This window comes from Myxocyprinus asiaticus, chromosome 33, assembly GCF_019703515.2.
Source record: "Myxocyprinus asiaticus isolate MX2 ecotype Aquarium Trade chromosome 33, UBuf_Myxa_2, whole genome shotgun sequence".
NCBI lineage: Eukaryota > Metazoa > Chordata > Actinopteri > Cypriniformes > Catostomidae > Myxocyprinus > Myxocyprinus asiaticus.
The window spans coordinates 35,555,657-35,578,491 of NC_059376.1; the positions used below are offsets into that span (position 1 = coordinate 35,555,657).

The 22,835-nt window shown below is 37.8% G+C and overlaps 1 protein-coding gene across 1 annotated transcript in view; it reads left to right on the forward strand.

Annotated features, from left to right (window-relative positions):
* Window positions 1–2,641: 2,641 nt before the first annotated feature.
* si:ch73-61d6.3 (occludin) overlaps window positions 2,642–22,835 on the forward strand; it is a 30,441-nt gene continuing 10,247 nt past the window's right edge. The window contains exons 1-3 of the mRNA XM_051668221.1: window positions 2,642–2,895; window positions 9,370–10,140; window positions 16,023–16,184. Coding sequence (XP_051524181.1) covers window positions 9,391–10,140; window positions 16,023–16,184 — 912 coding nt within the window. The 5' untranslated portion in view covers window positions 2,642–2,895; window positions 9,370–9,390. The remainder of the gene's footprint in view (window positions 2,896–9,369; window positions 10,141–16,022; window positions 16,185–22,835) is intronic.

The window sequence follows — 22,835 nt, forward strand, 5'->3', positions numbered from 1 at the left end:
CTTAGGCATGCTGCATGGAGGTATGAGGACTGCAGATGTGGCCAGGGCAATAAATTGCAATGTCCGTACTGTGAGACGCTTAAGACAGCGCTACAAGGAGACAGGAAGGACTGCTGATCGTCCTTGCAGTGGCAGACCATGTGTAACAACACCTGCACAGGATCGGTACATCCAAATATCACACCTCCTCCCTCATGTGGTACCCTTCCTGCAGGCTCATCCTGACATGACCCTCCAGCATGACAATGCCACCAGCCATACTGCTCATTCTGTGCGTGATTTCCTGCAAGACAGGAATGTCAGTGTTCTGCCATGGCCAGCGAAGAGCCCGGATCTCAATCCCATTGAGCACGTCTGGGACCTGTTGGATCGGAGGGTGAGGGCTAGGGCCATTCCCCCCAGAAATGTCTGGGAACTTGCAAGTGCCTTGGTGGAAGAGTGGGGTAACATCTCACAGCAAGAACTGGCAAATCTGGTGCAGTCCATGAGGAGGAGATGCACTGCAGTACTTCATGCAACTGGTGATTGTTACTTTTGATTTTGACAAATCATTGACTTTTATAAACGTGTCCAGTTTATGTCTTATCTTTTTATGTTCATACAAATATTTACACATGTTAAGTTTGCTGAAAATAAAAGCAGTTGAAAGTGAGAGGGAGTTTATTCCTCAATCACAGGAGTTCACATTTGCTCTTAAATAACCTAACATGAGACATTCTGAGTCACAAAACTGTTTTACACTAAAATTCTTCTGTCACAAAGTTGCTTTTACCTGAAAAAGTGCTCTGGTGTGGGAAAATTCCACTTTCATTAATATTTGAAAATGGCACTCTCACTGTTTTCCCTAAGCTTATTTCTACTCGACACTGCTCTGAAGTCCACTAGCTTCACTCAGTGAGTATTTATTAATATTTAAAAGTCAAATCAAATAAAGCTGGCAGTCTTGATATTTCATGTATGTTTGTATTCTGAGAGCCTTGCTTAAAAGGGGACACTCTCAATGCAACCATGCATGGGCACAAAAAAAGTGGCTTAATGGAATAATCAATGATTTATATTTGGTCAGACCTTAAAGCATGACAGGCTGTTTTAAAAGTAAAGTGACATGCTTAGAATAAGCCATTTTTTAGAGCAAAGTAGCATATTTGTTTTTGGGTTCATACTGTATATACAATACCAAAAGAATATTGACTTATTTACCCTATAGTCCTTAAGACATTTTTTTTTTTTTTTTTTTATTTATAGCAGAACATAACAGAGTGTATTTTAAAAGTTCTCTAATAGGGTTTTTATTCTTTTACAGAATTGTTTACAGTGCACTACTAATGTTATGTAGGCCTTTTTTTTTTTTTTTGTCCACAGATATCTCACAACAAGGTGAGTGTTTTGTACAACACAATGCCTGATATAAATATCACTGTGTTACAAGTCTGGCATTGTGATGTCATAACACATTTAGCAATTGTTCTGGGGTTGTTTAAAATTGTTTAACTACCAGCCTTAAAACACCTTCCCATCACTGTTAACAGCATTGTTTGTAGCACTTCATGTATTTACATTTTTATACATTTGTAAGCAAAACCTTTATGACAGGATTTAACATGTGACAAAACATGGGCATGTGAAAATGGTCCCTATCAGATTATTGAATGAGGCATACATTTTATAATCTTTTTATTGCCATGTGATTCACTTATATAACACAAAACAAGTTATTTGATAAAAGCCTTTACTATTCATACACTAGGCAATGTTACACGTAATTTCAGATGTTGCACTATAATTTAGAAATGGGCATACTTGTTTTGTTCTCTTTTCATTCACTGATGCTGCACAAGAGGGCGCTATTTGATTGATTCGGACAATTATGCGCGTTCATTTATAAGCTATATTTTAAGTAGTATATTGACGTTTGTGCTGTTGTTTTCCCACCAAAAGGACATCACTCACTGGAGGATAATTTTCATTAAGTAACTGGCTTTTGTTAGTTAAAGGGGCATTACAACCTTGGACAGGATGGAAAGTGGACATAGTGACAAAAACCTATAAAAATAAAAGCTTAATTGATCAGCAAGAAAACATGTTTTGTTTGAAACATTTCGGTTTGATAAAGGGGAAAAAATTAAGAAACACTTATATATTGCTTATATACATTTATATAATATTTCTTAATAAATTGCCAGTATTCGTTGGAAGAATATTTTCTCTTCCAATGAATCACATTGCAAAAATTCACTGAAAACAAGTGTCAACCTTCAATTGTGTTGAATCTCTACTTGATCAGTTATAGTCAATAACAATTACTTTTGTCAGATTAAAATATTTTTGACTGAAAACAATTTAAATAGTCAATTAGGCCATCATATGAAGGACATTTTTAAGGTTACCAGACCAAATTTTTGTTGTTTTGTTTATAGTATGGCAACAAAACTGCTCAAACCAAAGAAGTAAAATTATTAAAAATGTACCCAATGTTGTCTTAATTGGGATAAAACAATTCTTACTAATATAATTGTCATATTTAAATTGCATTTAACTGTTCAGTTGGAATTTCCCGCCTCTCCGCAGGTTTTGTCCAATAGAATTGACTCTGAGCTGGCCGACCGCGAAGAGTCACGTCGCTAGATTAGGTCATGTAAACTTGTTCGCGAGGAAGTGTATTTTCACAGCGATTCATGCGTTTCCACCCACGTTTCTTTCAGGACGTTAGGACTGGAGAATCCTCGCAATTATACGTCTGACTGAGAAACATTTAAATGCAAGCGCAGGTGGACCATCACATAGAAAAGGAGGTGATTTGGACAACTTTTTCAACCTTTGCTTTCACCTGCCGCCCTTTTCTGGAAAACATTTTTTTTTAATTGTCTCTTCAGGTGAAGACACGTTCGAAAAAAGGTAAATTATTGAGTTCTTAGTGTTTAAATGTATTTGTTTCAGGCTGTTTAAAAGAAAAAGAGCGTAACCGACGTATTAAAGTATTATATATATATATATATACACATTACTGTGCAAAAGTCTTAGGCACATAAGATGTTTCACAAAAACATTTGTCTTAAGATGGTTATTTATATTTTCAGCTTTAGTGTGTCAATAAGAAATATTCATACACATTTAGACTCCCAAACATTACTTTTGCTAATAGAATAGAATAGAAGAACAGGGAGCCCTGCAACAGATGGCATGGTCCCCACAGAGACCCCCACTGAATATTGAGTCAGTCTGGGATTACAAGAAGAGACAGAAGCAATTGAGATAAATAGATAGATAGAAGAAATAGATAGAAGAACTATGGTTAATTCTCCAAGAAGCTTGGAACATCCTATCTGCCAACAACCAAGAAAAACTGTCCAGGTGTAAGTAGGAGAATTGGTGCTGTTTGGTAAAGGTGGTCACACCGAATATTGATTTATCTTTTTGTATGTTTACTGGACTTTGTATGATGTTAATTGATAAATGAAAACTATGTATGGCATTATTTTTGAAGACATCCTCACTATGCAACATTTTTCACAAGTGCGTAAAACTTTTGCACAGCACTGAATATATATATATATATATATATATATATATATATATATATATATATATATATATATATTTATTTATTTATTTACATATACAGGGTTGGGGAGTAACGGAATACATGTAATGGGATTATGTAATTAAAATACAAAATATAAGTAACTGTATTCCACTACAGTTACAATTTAAATCATTGGTAATTAAAATACAGTTAGAAGAGATTACTTTGCATGTTATTGTCATTTGTTTCATTTAATATTTAGTCCTTTCAGATGGAAAACATTTATACATATAAATGATGTGATCCAAAGTGCATTTGAACAGTGGTGAAACACTTTCTTATGATGTGTTACATTCATATGAGCAGACAGAGAAGTAAGTTTGAAGTAAGTTTGGAGCAGAAGAAATAGAAATAAATCTTGTGTAAACTGTCAGCTTTACGCTAAGCTAAAATGCTATTTCTAGCCATTTTACATGCACGTTACCAGGCACGATCATATTTTTTATCAAGAAAATTCACATTGGATCATAATTTCTTTTTTTCTAGTAAGACCTTTGATATTAGGGCAAAAATCATATTCTTGAGAATAATCTTTGTATTGTTTTGTATTAAAAATGCTTAAAACAAGATCAATTTGATTTATCTTGTTTTAGAAACAGCACTGCATAAGATATTTAGGTTTTTCAGAGAATGTATTTTTAACATGTGTATTGTGTCTCACTGTACTGGCAGAGTTTTTATAGTCAAAACAAGTGAAAAAATCTACCAGTGCTGAAGAAGTAATCCAAAGTATTTAGAATATGTTACTGACTTTGAGTAATCTAACGAAATACATTACAAATTACATTTTACAGCATGTATTCTGTAATCTGTAGTGGAATAAATTTGAAAAGTAACCCTCCCAACCCTGTCTATATATATATATATATATATATATATATATATATATATATATATATATTTGAAAATAATCCGTGTCTATATTATTAACTCTTTGTATGCTAAAATTCATTGTTTAAAAAAATAAAAGAAAAAAGAGTGAATAAAACTCTTTGTAATGTGCTGTAGTCACATGCAGTATTATAGACACGCAAAGTGAACAATAACATGTTCTGTGATCTTTGCTCCTAGTTAACCTACTTTTGGTATGACTGGAGTTTAAACCCCACTGACTGCCTCACAATTAAAAAAAAAAAAACAAGTACCACAGAACTATCCTGGTCATTTGGACATGTATTGTGCAAATATGCAAATATCATGAATTTGGTATTCTTTGAAGTACCGTGGATATAGCATGTAAATACCATGGTACATTATTATGGTAATCATACCATGGTATAACCTATATTAAAGTATCATGGAATTAATACCATCATTTTACCATGGTACAATAATCACAGAGCATTCTCCAATACTTTATAGCTCCTGTGTTTACCATAAACTCGCTCACCTGCTGGTATTCTGCAGGCCAGTCAAAAGCCTCATTCATAGAAACACACATAAATTAAATCAGACCTTCAACATACTGCGTAAGGGATGTGTCATGTTGATAAATAAGAATGAATTCTCGAGGACACCTGATCCTTACAACAACTGTATCTGCCAATGTGGCACCCCCCTCTCCAGAGTGGGCTAGACAGTGAAGCTCTTGTGTTTTTCTATCCAAACCTCCTTTTTTATAACCTCAGGCCTTTAATTACCATGGTAACCATGCACAGGCAAAGTGCAGCCTTGACTTTTTGCTACAACAAAGGAGAGAAGTTGGGGGAGGCAGGGTAGTAGGTGAGCGCATAGTAACTAAAAAATGGCTTTTCTAGGCCAGTGCCAGAAAGTGTAGCCTGCATTCTTCTGTTGCTGTGGTTATGTACGCAACAGAAGACATCGAGAAGAGTTCATTTACAACATTCAACAAGTTGCTAAGTTAAAAAGTGACATGTGAAGAAAAAAAAACAGTAAACAATGTTTATGTCTTATTTTCTTTGTCCCTTTGATTAGCCTACATTTTATTGTAGACAGTATAATGAATTGCATTACATTTCAAATTTAATCTTGAATTTTGGAGACAAATACAATACAACAATTTAAACAGCAGTAATTTGTCAGTGATTTAAAAACGAATGATTGCAAAAATAATAACTGTTTTCAAACAGGTATCCCGAAAACTTCCCCTGACTGACATTGGCCATCCAAACAAATAGTCCTGCCCCAAACTCAATTCATTGGTTAAGCCAATGTTAATCGGGACGCTCAAACAAACAGAGAAATGTTTTGAAAGTGCCACAGAGCCACATTGTTTACACTTTTCAGGGGAATCAACCAACAAATGGCTACCGTATAGTTGTCTCTATTAAGCTGGGATAGGAGAAAGTGTTTTAACATCCAAAAAAGGACACACATCACCTTTAAGCAATAACAGGAGTCTTATAGTCGATTTCTTTGAGAGAATTGGATGTTCTCTTTTGATTTTATGAGATTGTGATGTTTACAACAAGTGAAACAAGTAAGATTTTAAACAAACAACATATTTGGCAAGAATTGTAATCGATGCATTTCAAAGTCAGTGCTGGACAGTGGTTGATATTGAATTGAACTCCCATGGTCAGGCCTGTAAACGGTGGCTTTGTTTGGCTCTCTGATCCCTGGTGCTGATGTCTCCACTCTACCCTCTATAGTTACCTCACACTGATAAACAGCACAGTTATTTCAGGAGAGAGAATACATAGCTTGTGGTTTCGGCATAATGTCATTTTGGACTGAGCATTAATTACCCACTGTCGATATAGTGACCCAAGATATTTCATGACAATTTTTGTGCTGTGTTAAATCAGTGCTGTGAATTCAAAAACAGTGAGTATTGTTTTTCACGGTGTGATAGTTTCAGTACAGGTTAAGCTCAACCAGCAGCTTTTGTGCCTTAATGTTGATTACCAAAAAAATTATTTTGAGTCACCCCTTGTTTATTAAAAAAAAAAAAAAAAAAACGTGATTACAGTAAGCCACTTACAATTACATACAAGTGAATGGGGCTAGTCAGTACAGGCTAAAATACTTTTTTCAAAGTATAGCCACAAGACATAAACATTATACATGTTCTTATGATATAGTGTGATAAAATCACTTACTAGCCATGTCTGTGTAAAGTTATATTCAATATTACAACTTCATTGTCATGATGATGTAATGCCAGTAAGCCCATTAATCTTGGATATGACTACACAGACAAGGCAATTAAGCAATTTATCAATCATGTCTTAGAGGCTATACATTTGAAACAGTGTATTTTAGCGTTATTGTGGACTGGCGCCATTCACTTCCATTGTAACTGTAATCGGGATGTTTTGCTTTTTTGTTTAAATAAAACAGACGGGTTGAAATATTATTTTTGTTGTAATCAAAATTATGCCACAAATGCTGTCGATTGAGCTTACTTTAACTGAACCTGGAACATTCCTTTAATATAGTGGGTTTGTGTTATATTACATTGGATATCAAATGGTGAACTAATACAGAACAAAAATGATTTACTGTAAAATATAGACCATTTCAAGAATGTAAACAAAAACAAATTAATTAGAACGGTCCAAATGTATTTCCGGATCCTTTCAACAAAGTCTCTTTTTCAAGGTAAGTCAGTCCACTCTGCGGCCGTTTTTGGAATGCACTTGGTCAGTTTGGGCAGCTATTTTTTTTATGTAAATAAGCATCATGACAGTGCAGCTCCTATCTAATGAATGAGGAAAGACCGAAATCTCCAAAACGATTGGTAAAGATTACTATAAAAGAACATATTTCAAATAAGCAGTAAAATTGTATTGGTCCGAGGCGCGTGTGGCGCCTGCTTCACTCGGGCGGCCCGGCTGCGACGCATGCTCCAATCTCCGTCGTTGTATCTAACTCGCGCGGGGGTGCGGGTTCGGCGACGCAACTAACCGGACCCTCACCGCTCCGTTCCTGGACACGCGAAGACACCAGCAGATAGAGACTGGTCTTGCCTGTGTTTAAAGGCAGTGGTGATGCGACTATTTTTTTCGTTGGGCATTCCACTTTCTTCCTTTCATTTTAATAGAAGTGGCTCATCTCTGTTAAATGATCTCTGTTTTTACAAGCAGGAAATGTTCACAGAAAAGTGACGTCACCAACGAACAGTCTTTGAAATGGTCTATATTCGAACAAAGCATTTTATTATAAGGATTATTATAATTATTATTATTGTTATTGGTTTTTATACATTAATATAATAATTTAATTATCAAAGATAATTATTATTAAAAATATCAATCTTTGCTGCCATTGATTCCCAAAACACGTTGTGGTTGTCATAAACCAAGTTTATCTTGTTGCAAGTGAACCTGTATTTAAATGAATATTTCACCCAAAAATGAATATTTTCTTATCATTTAATCACCCTCATGCCATCCCAGATGTGTATGACTTTCTTTCTATGTTTTCTTAATAGTATTCCACAAAAAAACATTTACACTTACAATGGAAGCCTAGCAGACATCACTGTGTATAAATGTTTAAAATACGCAGCTATCACACTATTTTGAAAGTATAACCATAACACTTAAAGAATCGCTGTAGAATAGAATCGCTTGCTGAGCAACCTTAGAGTGCTTAGATCTGTGCAAAGTTATATTAAAACTCACCCTCATGCCATCCCAGATGTGTATGACTTTATTTCTTCTGCTGAACATAAATGAAGATTTTTAGAAAAATATATCAGCTCTGTAGGCCCATGCAATCCAAGTAAATGGTGATCAGAACTTTGAAGCTCCAAAAGCACATAAAGGCAGCGTAAAAGTAACCCATAGGACTCCAGTGGTTAAATCCATGTCTTCAGAAGCAATATGATAGGTGTTGGTGAGATTTTGATTTTTCAGATTTAAGTCTTTTTACTAAATATCTCCACCTTTGACCAGCCCTGACCAGTAGGTGACGATGTGCACGCAGAATTATTCACCAAAAAACTGAAGAAAAAGAATGTCAAAGTGAAAGTGGAGATTTATTTTGAAAAAGGAATATAATATTGATCTGTTTTTTTAACCACACCTGTTATATCGCTTCTGAAAACATGGATTAAACCACTGGAGTCGTATGGATTACTTTTATGCTGCTAAAAAAATAACTTTTTCAGTATGTTATTTTTGGAGCTTCAAAGTTCTGGCCAGTATTCACTTGCATTGTATGGGCCTACAGAGCTGAGATATTCTTCTAAAAATCTTCATTTGTGTTCTGCAGAAGAAAGAAAGTCATACACATCTGGGATGGCATGAGACCATTTAAAAACAAAATGTGTGAACTATTCCTTTTATGCAGTCCGTGTCGTATTCTGTTTTACCCTGTGTAGTTTTGTTTATGTAGTTTACTGTCTTTGAGGATGAAGGCATGTAACACAACCTGTCCATGTTGGTGTCTGCCTAATTTAGCAAGCTTCTATCAAGTGACAGATGAATTAGTGCCAAAAATACAGTAGAGTTTGATTGGAAACAGCCACTGACATCATTAACAAAAGACAGAATGATTTGAAGTATTTTCTCCACCCTTTTAAAAGTTGATAAGCCTATTTCTTTTACTATCAAAACTATCCACGATTATATTGTTAGTTTCATTTTATTATTTGCATTTAGTGTTTTTTCCCTGCTTTTTGCAACCCCAGAACAACCCATTTTTGTGTCATGACCCACTATTTGAAACCCACTGAAACAGTGTACTGCAGCCATAGATTAAGACATATCAAGTGATATGGTTTTGCTACATGGAACATCTAGCAAGACAATATCTCAAAATATCTACAATGTATTTTTTACCTTCCTCTAAGACCAGCCATTTGCCTTTTTTAACAGGTCATTGATCATCTTTGAGAGATGTTTGAGAAACAGCCCTACGATAGTCCCCCTATGTACACCCCTCCAACCAATGGCTTTGGACCACCCGGGAGCTTCCAAGACCCAAGGAGTGAGTTTGATTCCTACCCTCCGCCTCCAGGATCATACTACGTGGGCAAGGAGGTACCACAGCATTTCTACAAGTGGTTCTCCCCACCAGGAATCGTGAAGATTATGGTAGGGACAGTTATAGTTCTCTGTCTCGGAATCTTTGCTTGCGTGGCCTCGACTCTGGTTTGGGACATGCAATACGGATTAGGTTATGGAAGTGGATATGGTTCCAGCTATCCTGGGTATGGATATGGAAGTGGTAGTTATGGATACGGAGGCTATGGTGGTTATGGAAGTGGCTATGGATATGGAAGCTACTACAATTCTTACCCAACTCCTTACTCAGCAAAGACAAGCATGATCGCCATTGCAGGCATAAACTTTGTCATCTCTTTGGGTTTCTTCATTGCCAGCTTCTCCAAATCAAGCACGTTCCGCAGTAGAAAGTTCTACCTGGCGGTGCTCATTGTTAGCTCTGTAATGGCAGTAATACAGGGCATTATAAACATTGTGTACATTGTAGGAGTGAACCCAATGGCCCAAAGCTCATCCAGCGCGTACTACAACCCTATGATCATGATGTGTCAGAACCTCTATGGCAGCAGTGTGACTGGATCGGGGGCAGGCTTTCCATATAACCAGTACTTGTACCACTACTGCTACGTTGACCCTCAGGAGGTACATTTTAAAGTTACATGATTTTATAAATTTCTTTACAGTCTACATTTAATTTATGTTTTCTTTATAGTCTTCCACAAAAACACATTTACACTTAAAATGGAAGCCTAGCAGACATGACTGTGTATAAATGTTTAAAATACGCAGCTATCACACTATTTTGAAAGTATAACCATAACACTTAAAGAATAGCTGTAGAATAGAATTGCTTGCTTAGCAACCTTAGAGTGCTTAGATCTGTGCAAAGTTATATTAAAATTTCAAGTCATGCCACGATCAGCTGAAAATGTAGACCCGGCTACTTTCGCAAATGGGTCCATGGAGGGATACCAGGAAGGGACATGAAGGGGATTTAATGAAACTATCTGTTAAGCACTGTTTACATGGAGCAGTCTTTATCTACAGGAATTATGTCTGTAATGCATAACCAGAAATTCATCCACTGAGAAAAGTAATCCAATACTGAAACAATGTTAACCTAAAAAATGTGCTTCATGTGATAACATTTAAATTAACTTTATTTAAGTCAAAAGTATTATTCAACATCACTGAATCAACCTTAAAGGAGATCACCCAAAAATGAAAATATTCTCATCATTTACTCACCCTCATGCCATCCCAGATGTTTATGACTTTCTTTGTTCTGTAGAACACAATCAAACATTTTTAGAAAAATATCTCAGCTCCATACAATGCAAATGAATGGTGAACTCAATATGATAGATGTGGGTGAGAAACAGATCAATATTAATATATTTAAGTCCTTTTTACTATAAATCTCCACCTTTGACTAGCCCCGACCAGTAGGTGGTGATATGCTCAAAGAATGCGAATTGCCAAAAAACTAAAGAAGAATGTGGAAGTGAAAGTGGAGATTTATAGTAAAAAATAACTTAAATATTGTTTTGTTTCTCACCCACACCTATTATATTGCTTTGAAAACATGGATTTTTAATCACTGGTGTTGTATGGATTACTTTTTGCTGCCTTTATATGCTTTTTGGAGCTTCAAAGTTCTGGCCACCATTCACTTGCATTGATTTGGACCTACAGAGCTGAAATTTTCTTTTAAAAATTGTGTGTCTTTTTTTGTGTGTATGTGCAGAAGAAATAAATACATAGACATCAGGGATGGCCTGAGGGTGAGTATATGATGAGAGAAGTTTTGGGTGAAGTGAACTATTCCTTTAATTTATTAGGTTACACCAACAAAACTATTTTTAAGGGTTACATCAGGTAAAAATATCCTTAAGGAAAAAATTGGAGGTTACAACTTTTTACAGTGCACTGATTAGCCCGATTTAGACTTTTTTACAAATAACAATCATTTTTATCTGAAATATTAATGCAGGCGCAAACAAAAATTCAAACTAGGCTTCCATTGTACTGTAAGTATTATTGTATACATGTTTGTCGTTTTTCTTTTTTGTAAACTTAGAGACGAGTCAAAATAATTTTCAGTTATAAGCAACAGTATACCGCAAATGCTATGGAGTTTCATAACAAAGTTTGGGAGGAGCATGTTTAGGATGACCAAATGACCATGACAAAAAAATCGGGACCAAGCCCCAAACACCCCCCCCCCCCCCCACCCCCACCCACAAAAGAAAAAAAAAAAAAAGAAACACCAAAAAAATTTTGATTACAAAATGAAATAAAGAAATCAATTAATTAAATGTGCACGATAGAATTATATTTAACTATGGCAAAAATTATTCGTTTCGATTATTTTGCATGACATTTTACAGCGGCCGTCTCTTATTGTCAATTTGCACGGAATAAGAGATTTCTAGAGGTGTGTATACTGCTTTTACACTGCCGTTTCATGTTATTTATTTATAAGGAAATGTATTTAGCTGTGCTGATTCATGATGGAGAAAAGAAATGTATTGGAATATTTGACAAATTACAACAGATTGCAATGCTCTATTACTCTCTTGAATTAAAAAAAGATGAACAATCCATTCAAGTTATGTAATTTTATTTGTAGCCTACTTCTGGAAAATATATCCCAAAATGCGGGGCTACACTTTTCCTAACCAAAAGAAAATATGATCCTTTCTTTCTCTTTAAATAGTTAATGCTGGCTGTTGCGTATATGGGTTGATGCATGTGTTTCTGAAGTGTTTATTTGAGGATGTGAAGCGTGTCTTTTAATTTTCTGATGTCTTTGACCAATGATTGTAGACACCGAGAACTTCAGAAACAACAATAAAAGTTCTCACAGACAGCACAGATTCACTGGCTTTTTACCAGCATGTCAATTCGCAGTGGGCCACCTTTATCTGGATTAGTTTTGTAGGGCATTTATAGAAGATAAAAACACTGTAATCTTTATTGTCGTGCATGTTCCCGGAAAAAGTCAAGAAAAAAATACTGATATGCTCGTTTTGGACAGAATACAAATCAGTGAGAAGCTCTGGTACGCTGACAGTCTGACAATACTGGAATCATAAATTGTGATTCTTATCCTCATATTACGCTAAAAAACGCAATTGTTCCGGCTTGTACAGCCAATGCACATGCACGTTCTAGAGTTGATTGACAGGTGATGTCTTTATCTAAAAGGTGATTGGCTCTTTTAACTGTGAGGCGGGACTTCCTTTCTACATCCGTTGACCGTTGGGTGCTCAGAGCTCCTTGGTTGAGTGTTCCAATTTCTCCCATTCATTTATATAGAAGTGGCCCATCTCTGCTTGAGGACTGTTCATTGGTGACGTCAAGTGACGTCATTGTTCCATGAACATTTCCTGCTTGTCAAAACAGACTATTTAGCAGAGACTGGCCACTTCTATTAAAATGAATGGGAGAAACTGGAACGCCCAACGGCAGCCAAAGGTCAACCCCCTTTACTGGTAAAATAGCCTAATAACCTTTTAGATACAGAAATTGCCTGTTCAATCAACTCAAGAACATGCATGCGCATTAGCTATAATTGCGTATTTAGCATAATCTGAGGTAAAGAAACACAATTCATTATACAAGTTGTGACGGAACGACACGCCCTTCCCATGGATCATCGTCGCCCCGCCTCTCATGATCCCAATGAAGAGCCTTATTACCGCTGCCTTTAAACACGGAGCACGCCTCTCCTCAGGAGACCGGTCTCTACCTGCTGGCATCTTTACAGGTCCAGGAACGGAGCGGGGAGTGTCCGGTGCGAGTTAGATGGACAAGATGGAGCACACGTCGCGGCCGATGGGCCTGGATGCCGGGCCGCTATTCCCCTCAAGTGCCGAGGCCCAGGGAAGCCGGACCACTCCAGTGAATCTGCACAGTGTTGTCAGATTTTACTGCTTATTTGAAATATGTTCTTTTATAGTAATCTTGACCAACCATTTTTGAGATTTCGGTCTTTCCCCATTCAAGTAGATAAGAGCTGCACTTTCATGCTGCTTCTTTACATAGAAAAATAGCTACCAAAACTGCCCAAGAACACTACTGCAAAACGGCACCCATATAGCATCTATTAAATCAAATTCTCAGGCACAAACTCCAAATGATTTCATGCATCCTTGATCAAAATGAGATGAGTCACCCTGTGCCAATAATACAGAGTTAACTGAATTACTCGCATTGCGTTGGAGAACAATCTACAAAGCACCAAACCATACGCTTAAGTTAAATTAATATCAGACTACAGTATTCATCTTGGTACTTAATTTCAGGTGCTTTCAAATTTGATGACAAATCACAACTTTAAATGACATTGTGCGTATGCACATGCAAGCATGTATCCTGACATTACTTCACTAATGTTCCAGATATTTAATCTAGCAAACAATTAAGTTTAAGGTGTCCGCTGACACTAACAACCTTTGTACAAGTGTGTTCGCAGGTGCGACACAAAAAAAACTCAAAGTTCAAAATATCTTCCTAGAAGTGCTTTTACAGGGGATGCCCTTTTACAATCCTTGCTCAATTATTCGTCTGTTACCCCAGTCGCCAGCGTCACTTAATGCTATGCGTTTCTGCAAATGCAAGTTTTACATATAACTGTTTATATTATCTGTAAATGTTATATTATCCATAAACCCGTCCCTCTAGGAAGCAGCAAGTAGTCCAATGTTTCCAACAATGTACACCCACTATCAGAGTGCTGGGCTAGGCCATTATCTCAGCAGAATGCAGATGCCTGCCCAACCTTTAGCTCGGCTAGCTGCAGCGTTAGCTGCGGACCAATTCCTTCGGCCACATTCACTAATGGCTCTAATACCAACCCACTGCTAATACCAATTTAATACCAAGCCCCTTTTGTCTATGCCTCATCGCAGCTGTAACAAGCCCCAACTTTGCAACTGCAAGTCCCTTTCTCCTCTAACTCATACGTATCACCCCGGTACCTCATCGCAAATCCTCTCCTCGGGCAGTGCGCTCAAGCTTGGTGACACCGTAACTGCGGCGCCACTGCTATTAGCTCAATACATCTCCAAAGCAGCGCAAACACGCTGTTCACAAGCCGCAGAATGTCTTTCAGGCCATGCGTCTAAGCATCCATGGCTATGTAGCTGTGATGTGTTTTTTCTGCTTAATCGTCCCATATTATACCACTCATACCAAACGTAGCATTACCCACCTATTGATTGACAACAATCTAGCTGTTTTATGTCTTACCCAAATAGTTCACCATAAGCCTGGATCTCTGCATCAGTTTCATTTGAATATAGCCTACTATACGCCCATGCTCGAGGATTCAGCCCGTTCGTTTCGCAAAGGGAATTCTTTTTAAATGCAGCATATATCACTTTCACAAGAATCAAGTGTTCTACCGTCGAATGCTGTGTGAGCCCACGCTTGCAGATTCAGCTGCTCGCAGCTCTGAAAATACAGCATAAACCATTCTTGCATGAATCATATGCTCTCCCACTGAATGCAGTGTGGTCCCGTGCTCAAGGATTCAGCCTGTTCATATCGTAAAGAGGGCTCTCGTTTGAAAGCAACTTTATTCACTTAATTTGAATGCAGCACGGGCTCTCCTGTTCGAATGCAGGGAGAGTCATCACGTCCAGGCCGTGGACTCTCCCGTTCGAATTGCAGTATGGCTTTCCCTTTTAAATGCAGCCAGGCTCTCCTGTTCGAATCACAGTAAGATCTCTCCCGTTCGAATGCAGTGAGAGTCACCAAATCTAGGCCATGGTCTCTCCCGTTCAAACGCAGTACAACTCTCCCGTTCAAACGCAGTACGGCTCTCCCGTTCAAACGCAGTACAACTCTCCCGTTCAAACGCAGTACGGCTTTCCCGTTCAAACGCAGTATGGCTTTCCCGTTCAAACGCAGTACGGCTGTCCCATTCAAACGCAGTACAGCTCTCCCGTTCAAATGCAATACGGCTCTCCCGTTCAAATGCAGTACGGATCTCCCGTTCAAATGCAGTACGGATCTCCCGTTCAAATGCAATATGGCTCTCCTGTTCAAACCCACACAGCTCTCCCATTCAAACGCAGTACTGCTCTCCCATTCAAAAGCAGTAGCTCTCCCATTCAAAAGCAGTAGCTCTCCCGTTCAAACGCAGCATGGGCTCTCCTGTTCAAATCGCAGTAAGGGCTCTCCAATTCGAATGCAGCGAGAGTCACTTCATCCAGCCCGTGGACTCTCCCATTCGAATCGCAGTGAGGGCTCTTCCGTTCAAACAATGCACGGGATCTCCCATTTGAATTGCAGTGAGGGCTCTTCCGTTTGAACGCGGGAGGAGCCCCCACTCGAGAGCCACTATCCTCATGGTAGGATTACATTAATTTGCGAATGACCGAAACCCAGAATATTCATTTAAATGTTAGGACTAAGCATGAGAATGTGAAATGGAGATGATAATTGAGTTTAGTATGACAAATAATTTTAGTCTGCTGAATCTGTTGCACTCTACAAATGTGTCTTTTTCTTAGGCAGTGGCAATGGTTTGTGGCTTCATGGTTGTTGTTGCTCTGGTTGTGGCGGCCTTCTTCTCCTATAAGACCAGAAGTACAATCTGGCACTATGGGAAACCAAACATCTACTGGGATCAACCACTAATGGCAGGAACAGAGGGCAGAGATGTGGAAGACTGGGTGAGTTTCTTTATTACCAATTACTTACCTGTGTTGAGACAAGACACATAATGCATGGAAGAAGAAACACATGGTCACTATCGAAGTGGCTCCCAGATCAACTTGGTGGAAGTGCCTTGCGTGTGGTGACAATGGACTACTTCACAACCATAGGGATGAAAGGTCAGTTTCAGGCCCATAAAGTATGGCCTGAAAGTACATTCAACATTAAAGAGATAGTTTACCCAAAAATGAAACCGCCGTCATCATGTTTTTCCAAACCCATGTGATATTCTTTCTTCCATGGAACACAAAAGTTGTTGTTTGACAGTTTGTTAATCTCAGTCACTATTCACTTTCATTGCATTTGAATGTAAATGGTTACTGAGGCTGTCATTCTGCCTAACTCCTTTTGTGTTCTACAGGAGACAGAAAGTCAAACAGGTTTGTAACAACATGGGGGTGAGTAAATGATGACAGAAATTACATTTTTGAGGGGTGAACTATCCCTTTTAATATTCCATTAAATGAGAAAACAAATAATTTAGTTGAATAGATTAGTTAAAACATTAGTTGCAAGGATTGGCATGTCTCCTGGTTACAAGTGCAGGAAGGTGTGTTTTGAAATCATTATGTCCTTTAATAGTTTCAGTGGCCTGTGTGACACTGGTGGTAACTCACTCACATGGTTGAATGTTTTGCTGATATGGTCTGTTTGTTTATGGCCTGCCCAGTTTCACTTTAATTGATCATTAACTAAAGAGAGTTGAAACTTCTTGGGTGGATGACCATGAAACTTTTGTAATACCCAGAAGGTTAGCATACTTCAAGGGTGTGTTCACACTTGTAGTTCGGTTCTCTTGGTTCTCTTGGTCCAGAACAAAAAAGAAAATGATACATTTAGTCCTGGTTCGCTTAGCGTTCACACTGGTATTTTTAACACCAAACCTAAAAATACAAAACAAAAGGCTTAAGGATAAGATCACAACCTTATTGGACAGCTTTTATGACGTATATTTTGCGACGGAACTTGCCGAACATCCAAAACAGTGCTGGCTGCTGGGCTAAATGTGCTCGTTGGACCCACTTTCCCTTAACCTATCAATGAACATTTTGAACACTTAAGCATTTTTGTGCATTTTTTCCAGTATACTGGAATAAGGAACTTTATATCCTCATTGCTCCATGTTTGCCCTCTGCTCATTTTGTTTTGCGTACACCGCTCTTACCGCTCTTTCTATGTTATCAAATCACATGATTTTTAGGGTCGCATCTTGTGACATCACATCCTGTTATTGGTCCATTTAGACGTCTTTGGTCCATGCTGTGTTTATATATCAGTCAAACCACAACAGAGTTCATTTGGAAGCGAGGGTCTCGGTCCGCTTGTTTGGTGCACACCAAGGTTCGGATGGCAGCGTTCACACTTGTTGAAATGAACTGCACTAACAGAGCAATCGCACCAGAGTTTGTTTTAATCGAACCAAACCTGCCAAGTGTGAACACACCCTTAAATGTCATCTTTTTACACACTCTACAAAGTGAAAAACCCTTCAAAATGACTTTTTGTTGGTGTAACCTATGTATTCAGGTTTATTTAGTGCTTTTAAAGGGATCATTCACCCAATAATGAAAATGCTGTCATCATTTACTCACACTTAGGTCGTTCCAAAACTAACTTTCTTTTAGAAAAATGTTGACGCTGCTCTTTTTGTCCATATTGTACATTGAAAATGAATGGTGACTGAGGTTGTCTATTCATAACATTCTGCCCAAGATCTCCTTTGTGTTCCATGGAAGAAAGACGGGTTTGGAATGACATGAGGGTGAGATAATATTGACAGAATTTTTTCTTTTTTTTTTTTTTGGGTGAACTGTCCATTTAAATAGTAATTTTGACTTGAATAAAACCAGTTAGTTTCTTTACCAAAGCACAATTGTTTGGGTTGCCTGTTAATTGTTTTAACAGTGCAGTGCTGTGAATAGTGCTTTTTTACAGTTCAGTATATACAGGTGCATCTCAATAAATTAGAATGTCGTGGAAAAGTTCATTTATTTCAGTAATTCAACTCAAATTGTGAAACTCGTGTATTAAATAAATTCAATGCACACAGACTGAAGTAGTTTAAGTCTTTGGTTCTTTTAATTGTGATGATTTTGGCTCACATTTAACAAAAACCCACCAATTCACTATCTCAAAAAATTAGAATACATCATAAGACCAATAAAAAAAACATTTTTAGTGAATTGTTAGCCTTCTGGAAAGTATGTTCATTTACTGTATATGTACTCAATACTTGGTAGGGGCTCCTTTTGCTTTAATTACTGCCTCAATTCGGCGTGGCATGGAGGTGATCAGTTTGTGGCACTGCTGAGGTGGTATGGAAGCCCAGGTTTCTTTGACAGTGGCCTTCAGCTCATCTGCATTTTTTGGTCTCTTGTTTCTCATTTTCCTCTTGACAATACCCCATAGATTATCTATGGGGTTCAGGTCTGGTGAGTTTACTGGCCAGTCAAGCACACCAACACCATGGTCATTTAACCAACTTTTGGAGCTTTTGGCAGTGTGGGCAGGTGCCAAATCCTCCTGGAAAATGAAATCAGCATCTTTAAAAAGCTGGTCAGCAGAAGGAAGCATGAAGTGCTCCAAAATTTCTTGGTAAATGGGTGCAGTGACTTTGGTTTTCAAAAAACACAATGGACCAACACCAGCAGATGACATTGCACCCCAAATCATCACAGACTGTGGAAACGTAACACTGGACTTCAAGCAACTTGGGCTATGAGCTTCTCCACCCTTCCTCCAGACTCTAGGACCTTGGTTTCCAAATGAAATACAAAACTTGCTCTCATCTGAAAAGAGGACTTTGGACCACTGGGCAACAGTCCAGTTCTCCTCCTTAGCCCAGGTAAGACACCTTTGACGTTGTCTGTGGTTCAGGAGTGGCTTAACAAGAAGAATACGACAACTGTAGCCAAATTCCTTGACATGTCTGTGTGTGGTGGCTCTTGATGCCTTGACCCCAGCCTCAGTCCATTCCTTGTGAAGTTCACCCAAATTCTTGAATCGATTTTGCTTGACAATCATAAGACTGCGGTTCTCTCGGTTGGTTGTGCATCTTTTTCCTTCCACTCAACTTTCTGTTAACATGCTTGGATACAGCACTCTGTGAACAGCCAGCTTCTTTGGCAATGAATGTTTGTGGCTTACCCTCCTTGTGAAGGGTGTCAATGATTGTCTTCTGGACAACTGTCAGATCAGCAGTCTTCCCCATGATTGTGTAGCCTAGTGAACCAAACTGAGAGACCATTTTGAAGGCTCAGGAAACCTTTGCAGGTGTTTTGAGTTGATTAGCTGATTGGCATGTCACCATATTCTAATTTTTTGAGATAGTGAATTGGTGGGTTTTTGTTAAATGTGAGCTAAAATCATCACAATTAAAAGAACCAAAGACTTAAACTACTTCAGTCTGTGTGCACTGAATTTATTTAATACACGAGTTTCACAATTTGAGTTGAATTACTGAAATAAATGAACTTTTCCACGACATTCTAATTTATTGAGATGCACCTGTACACTGAAGGGATAATTAACTAATTAATGTTGAACCCATTTGCACACACAATTCTAATCTTGTGGGCTGATTCTAAATGCTTTATAGTGGAGGATGCAGCAGATCATCGTGCTCTGCTGGGACTAAATGGCATTTCTCCACTATTGAGATCCAGACACCTGAATAATCTCTTTAATTTACAGAAAGTGCACTTGACCACACCGTGCTTTTGGATAAATGGCAGGTTATAATGCTCTTCTCCATCATTTGATCATTATTTAATGAATTACCACTGATGTGTTTGTTAGAAAATGCACATAAAAATATCTTTTAAATACAATTTTTTTTACCTCCTGCTATAATCTGGCAGCAATGGCGTGATGTAAATTGCGCCGGGCAACTTCTGTGAATTAAGCAAAATCTTTAATGAGCCTAATTTACATAGATAGGAGGCGTGTTCATGCAGAAAGGAATGACATTGACTTAATTTAAATACTCAAAATTCAGCGCAAATGAGTGCTGATTGCGCCTTTTTACTAGATTGCTGGTGGTTAGTGAATAAAATGCAGGTTTTTGCACTAAAATACCATGTGCAAAAGTGGCGCAATTGTTTAGTGAATTTCCCCTTGAATATTCGGATATGAATTTTTTCAGAAGTGGTATGTTATTGATGTTTCCTCTAAATGTTTTTTAGGGTCTTTGAGTGCTTTGGATTGACTTTATCAGTTAGTCACAGGCTTGTTCATGCAAGTCAGTGGTCAGTGGTTTTTATTTGTGAGATACAGAACAGCCAGTTTCAAAGATACTGCACATTTGTAATTTGTAAGAACATGAGTCATATTAAGCTGTGTGCTTAGCACTGCAATACTCAGTAACTCTCGCACAAACTCAAAGAGCTAGACATTATTTTGTTGAAAAAGATTTTTCTACATTTATAAAAACTATTTTAAGTACTACTGTAGAATAGATATTTGAGCAATTACATGAATTCAACAAAATTGTTGTTTCTTATCAAATTAAAGTCAGATATATCTTATCCAACTTTGGCTATATTTTGTTATTCAGAATGTGTGAGATTGAGACACTCATTGGAAAGACAATTCACGAACACTATCTTCTTAAAGGGATAGCTCACCCCAAAAAAATAAAAAGTCTCTCATTATTTAATCACCCTCATGCAATCGCAGATGTGTGATTTTCTGCAGAACACAAACAAAGATTTTTAGAAGAATATCTCAGCTCTGTGGGCCAGAACTTTGAAGCTCCAAAAAGGACATAAAGGCATGCAGAAAAGTAATCCATACAATTGCAATGGTTAAATCCATGTCTTCAGAAGCGATATGATAGATGTGGGTGAGAAACTGATTCATATTTTATATTATAGTCTTTTTTTTTTTTTTACTATAAATCTTCACTTTCACTTTCGCATTCTTCTTTTGTTTTTGGCAATTCACATTCTTTGTGCATCTCACCACCTACTGGCAGGGAGGAGAATTTATAGTAAAAAGGACTTAAATATTGATTTGTTTCTCACCCACACCTATCATATCATTTCGGAAGACATGAATTAAACCACTGGAGTCGTATGGATTACTTTTATGCTGCCTTTTATATTTTTTTCGGAGCTTAAAATTTCTGGCCAGCATTCACTTGCATTGTATGGACCTACAGAGCTGAGATATTCTTTTAAATATCTTAATTTGTGTTTTGCATGAGGGTGAGTAATTGATGAGAGAATTTTCATTTTTGGGTGAACTATCCCTTGCATATCGCAATTATTTCTCCTAGAGAGGAATTAAATTAAACTAAGAGCACATGGAGACTTGCTTCTCTGCTTCTTTTTGTCAGTCTCCTGCTTGTCAGGTTTTCTCCTGAAAAAAAAGGGCCGAACTTTTATATCTGTCTCCTCTAGAGTTTCACAAGAGATCTCAACAATATCTCAAACTGTGCTCAGATTTGCCAAGAGACTTAAGTCTGCAATCAAAATTCATAGATTTCAATATGAACCCAAACATATTTGACCAAATGATCTGACAGATGCTATCAACATAATTTGGTTAGCTCTATACTCTTGCTGTATGTCAACAACTGACTTATTCTGTTTTTATTTCTACTAAATAATTTTTGGAGAAACATCTGAGACAAAGTTGATTCTCAAATGAGACATAACTGAGACCTCCATTAACTCTTCTGAGCTATGAAAGAGCAACCTCTTAGCAATAACAATTCCCTCTGGCTCAACAGGTTGTTTCCCTGTAAAAAGGGCTGTTAATGAACTCTCGGCTGTCAGTAGAGGCTCTGTGGGGTGCGGTTTGATTTTGGATTATGTCCACTGGAAACATAATTACTACAATCATGAGACCGGTCCGTCTCTTGCTTTCTGCCCTGCTGGTTTTCAGTAGATCTATGAGACCTATCAGCGGTATACACACTCCCTTTGAATACCTTTCTCTCCCTGTTTTTATTTGAACTCCCTGTCTGTCTCTCTGTCTGTCTTTGTCTGGTGCAAAAGCATGTCACTAGCATGATACTGCCCTCTTTTCTGTGTTCTCAAGCATTCTTTCCCTGATTATACAGCATGATCGCAGTTCAGTGGTGGCTGTAGCTTATGCAAGGAAAGCATTGTTGGAATTCCTGGATGACTTGAGCTCTTCTACTCAGTGGCTTTTCCCTTTCTCCTCAGCTGCAGGGAAGCGCTCCTCCACCCTCTTTCCTGCTGCTTCCCCCTCTGAAAAAACATACACACACACTACCCTTCCAGAACAAACAAACAATCCCTCTGACATGCAGACCTGCTCTCACAGCTGTGTACTTTAAACATATACGTATATCCGTATAGTCAGTCATTCTCTCAATTTTTGCCTTCGAAAAATAGTTCTAAAGTTTTAATCTCCATGTCTGCTACAATTGAGCATCTTCACGATGTATGAATACACTTTATTGCAGTTGTTACCCTAAAGGGATAGTTCACCCAAAATGAAAATGCAGTCATCATATACTCACCCTTATTTTGTTCCAGACCTGTAGGACTTTCTTCTGTGGAATGCAAAAGGAAATGTTTGGCAAAATGTTAGGGACCGACAGCCTCAGTCACCATTCACTTTAATTGCAACTTTTT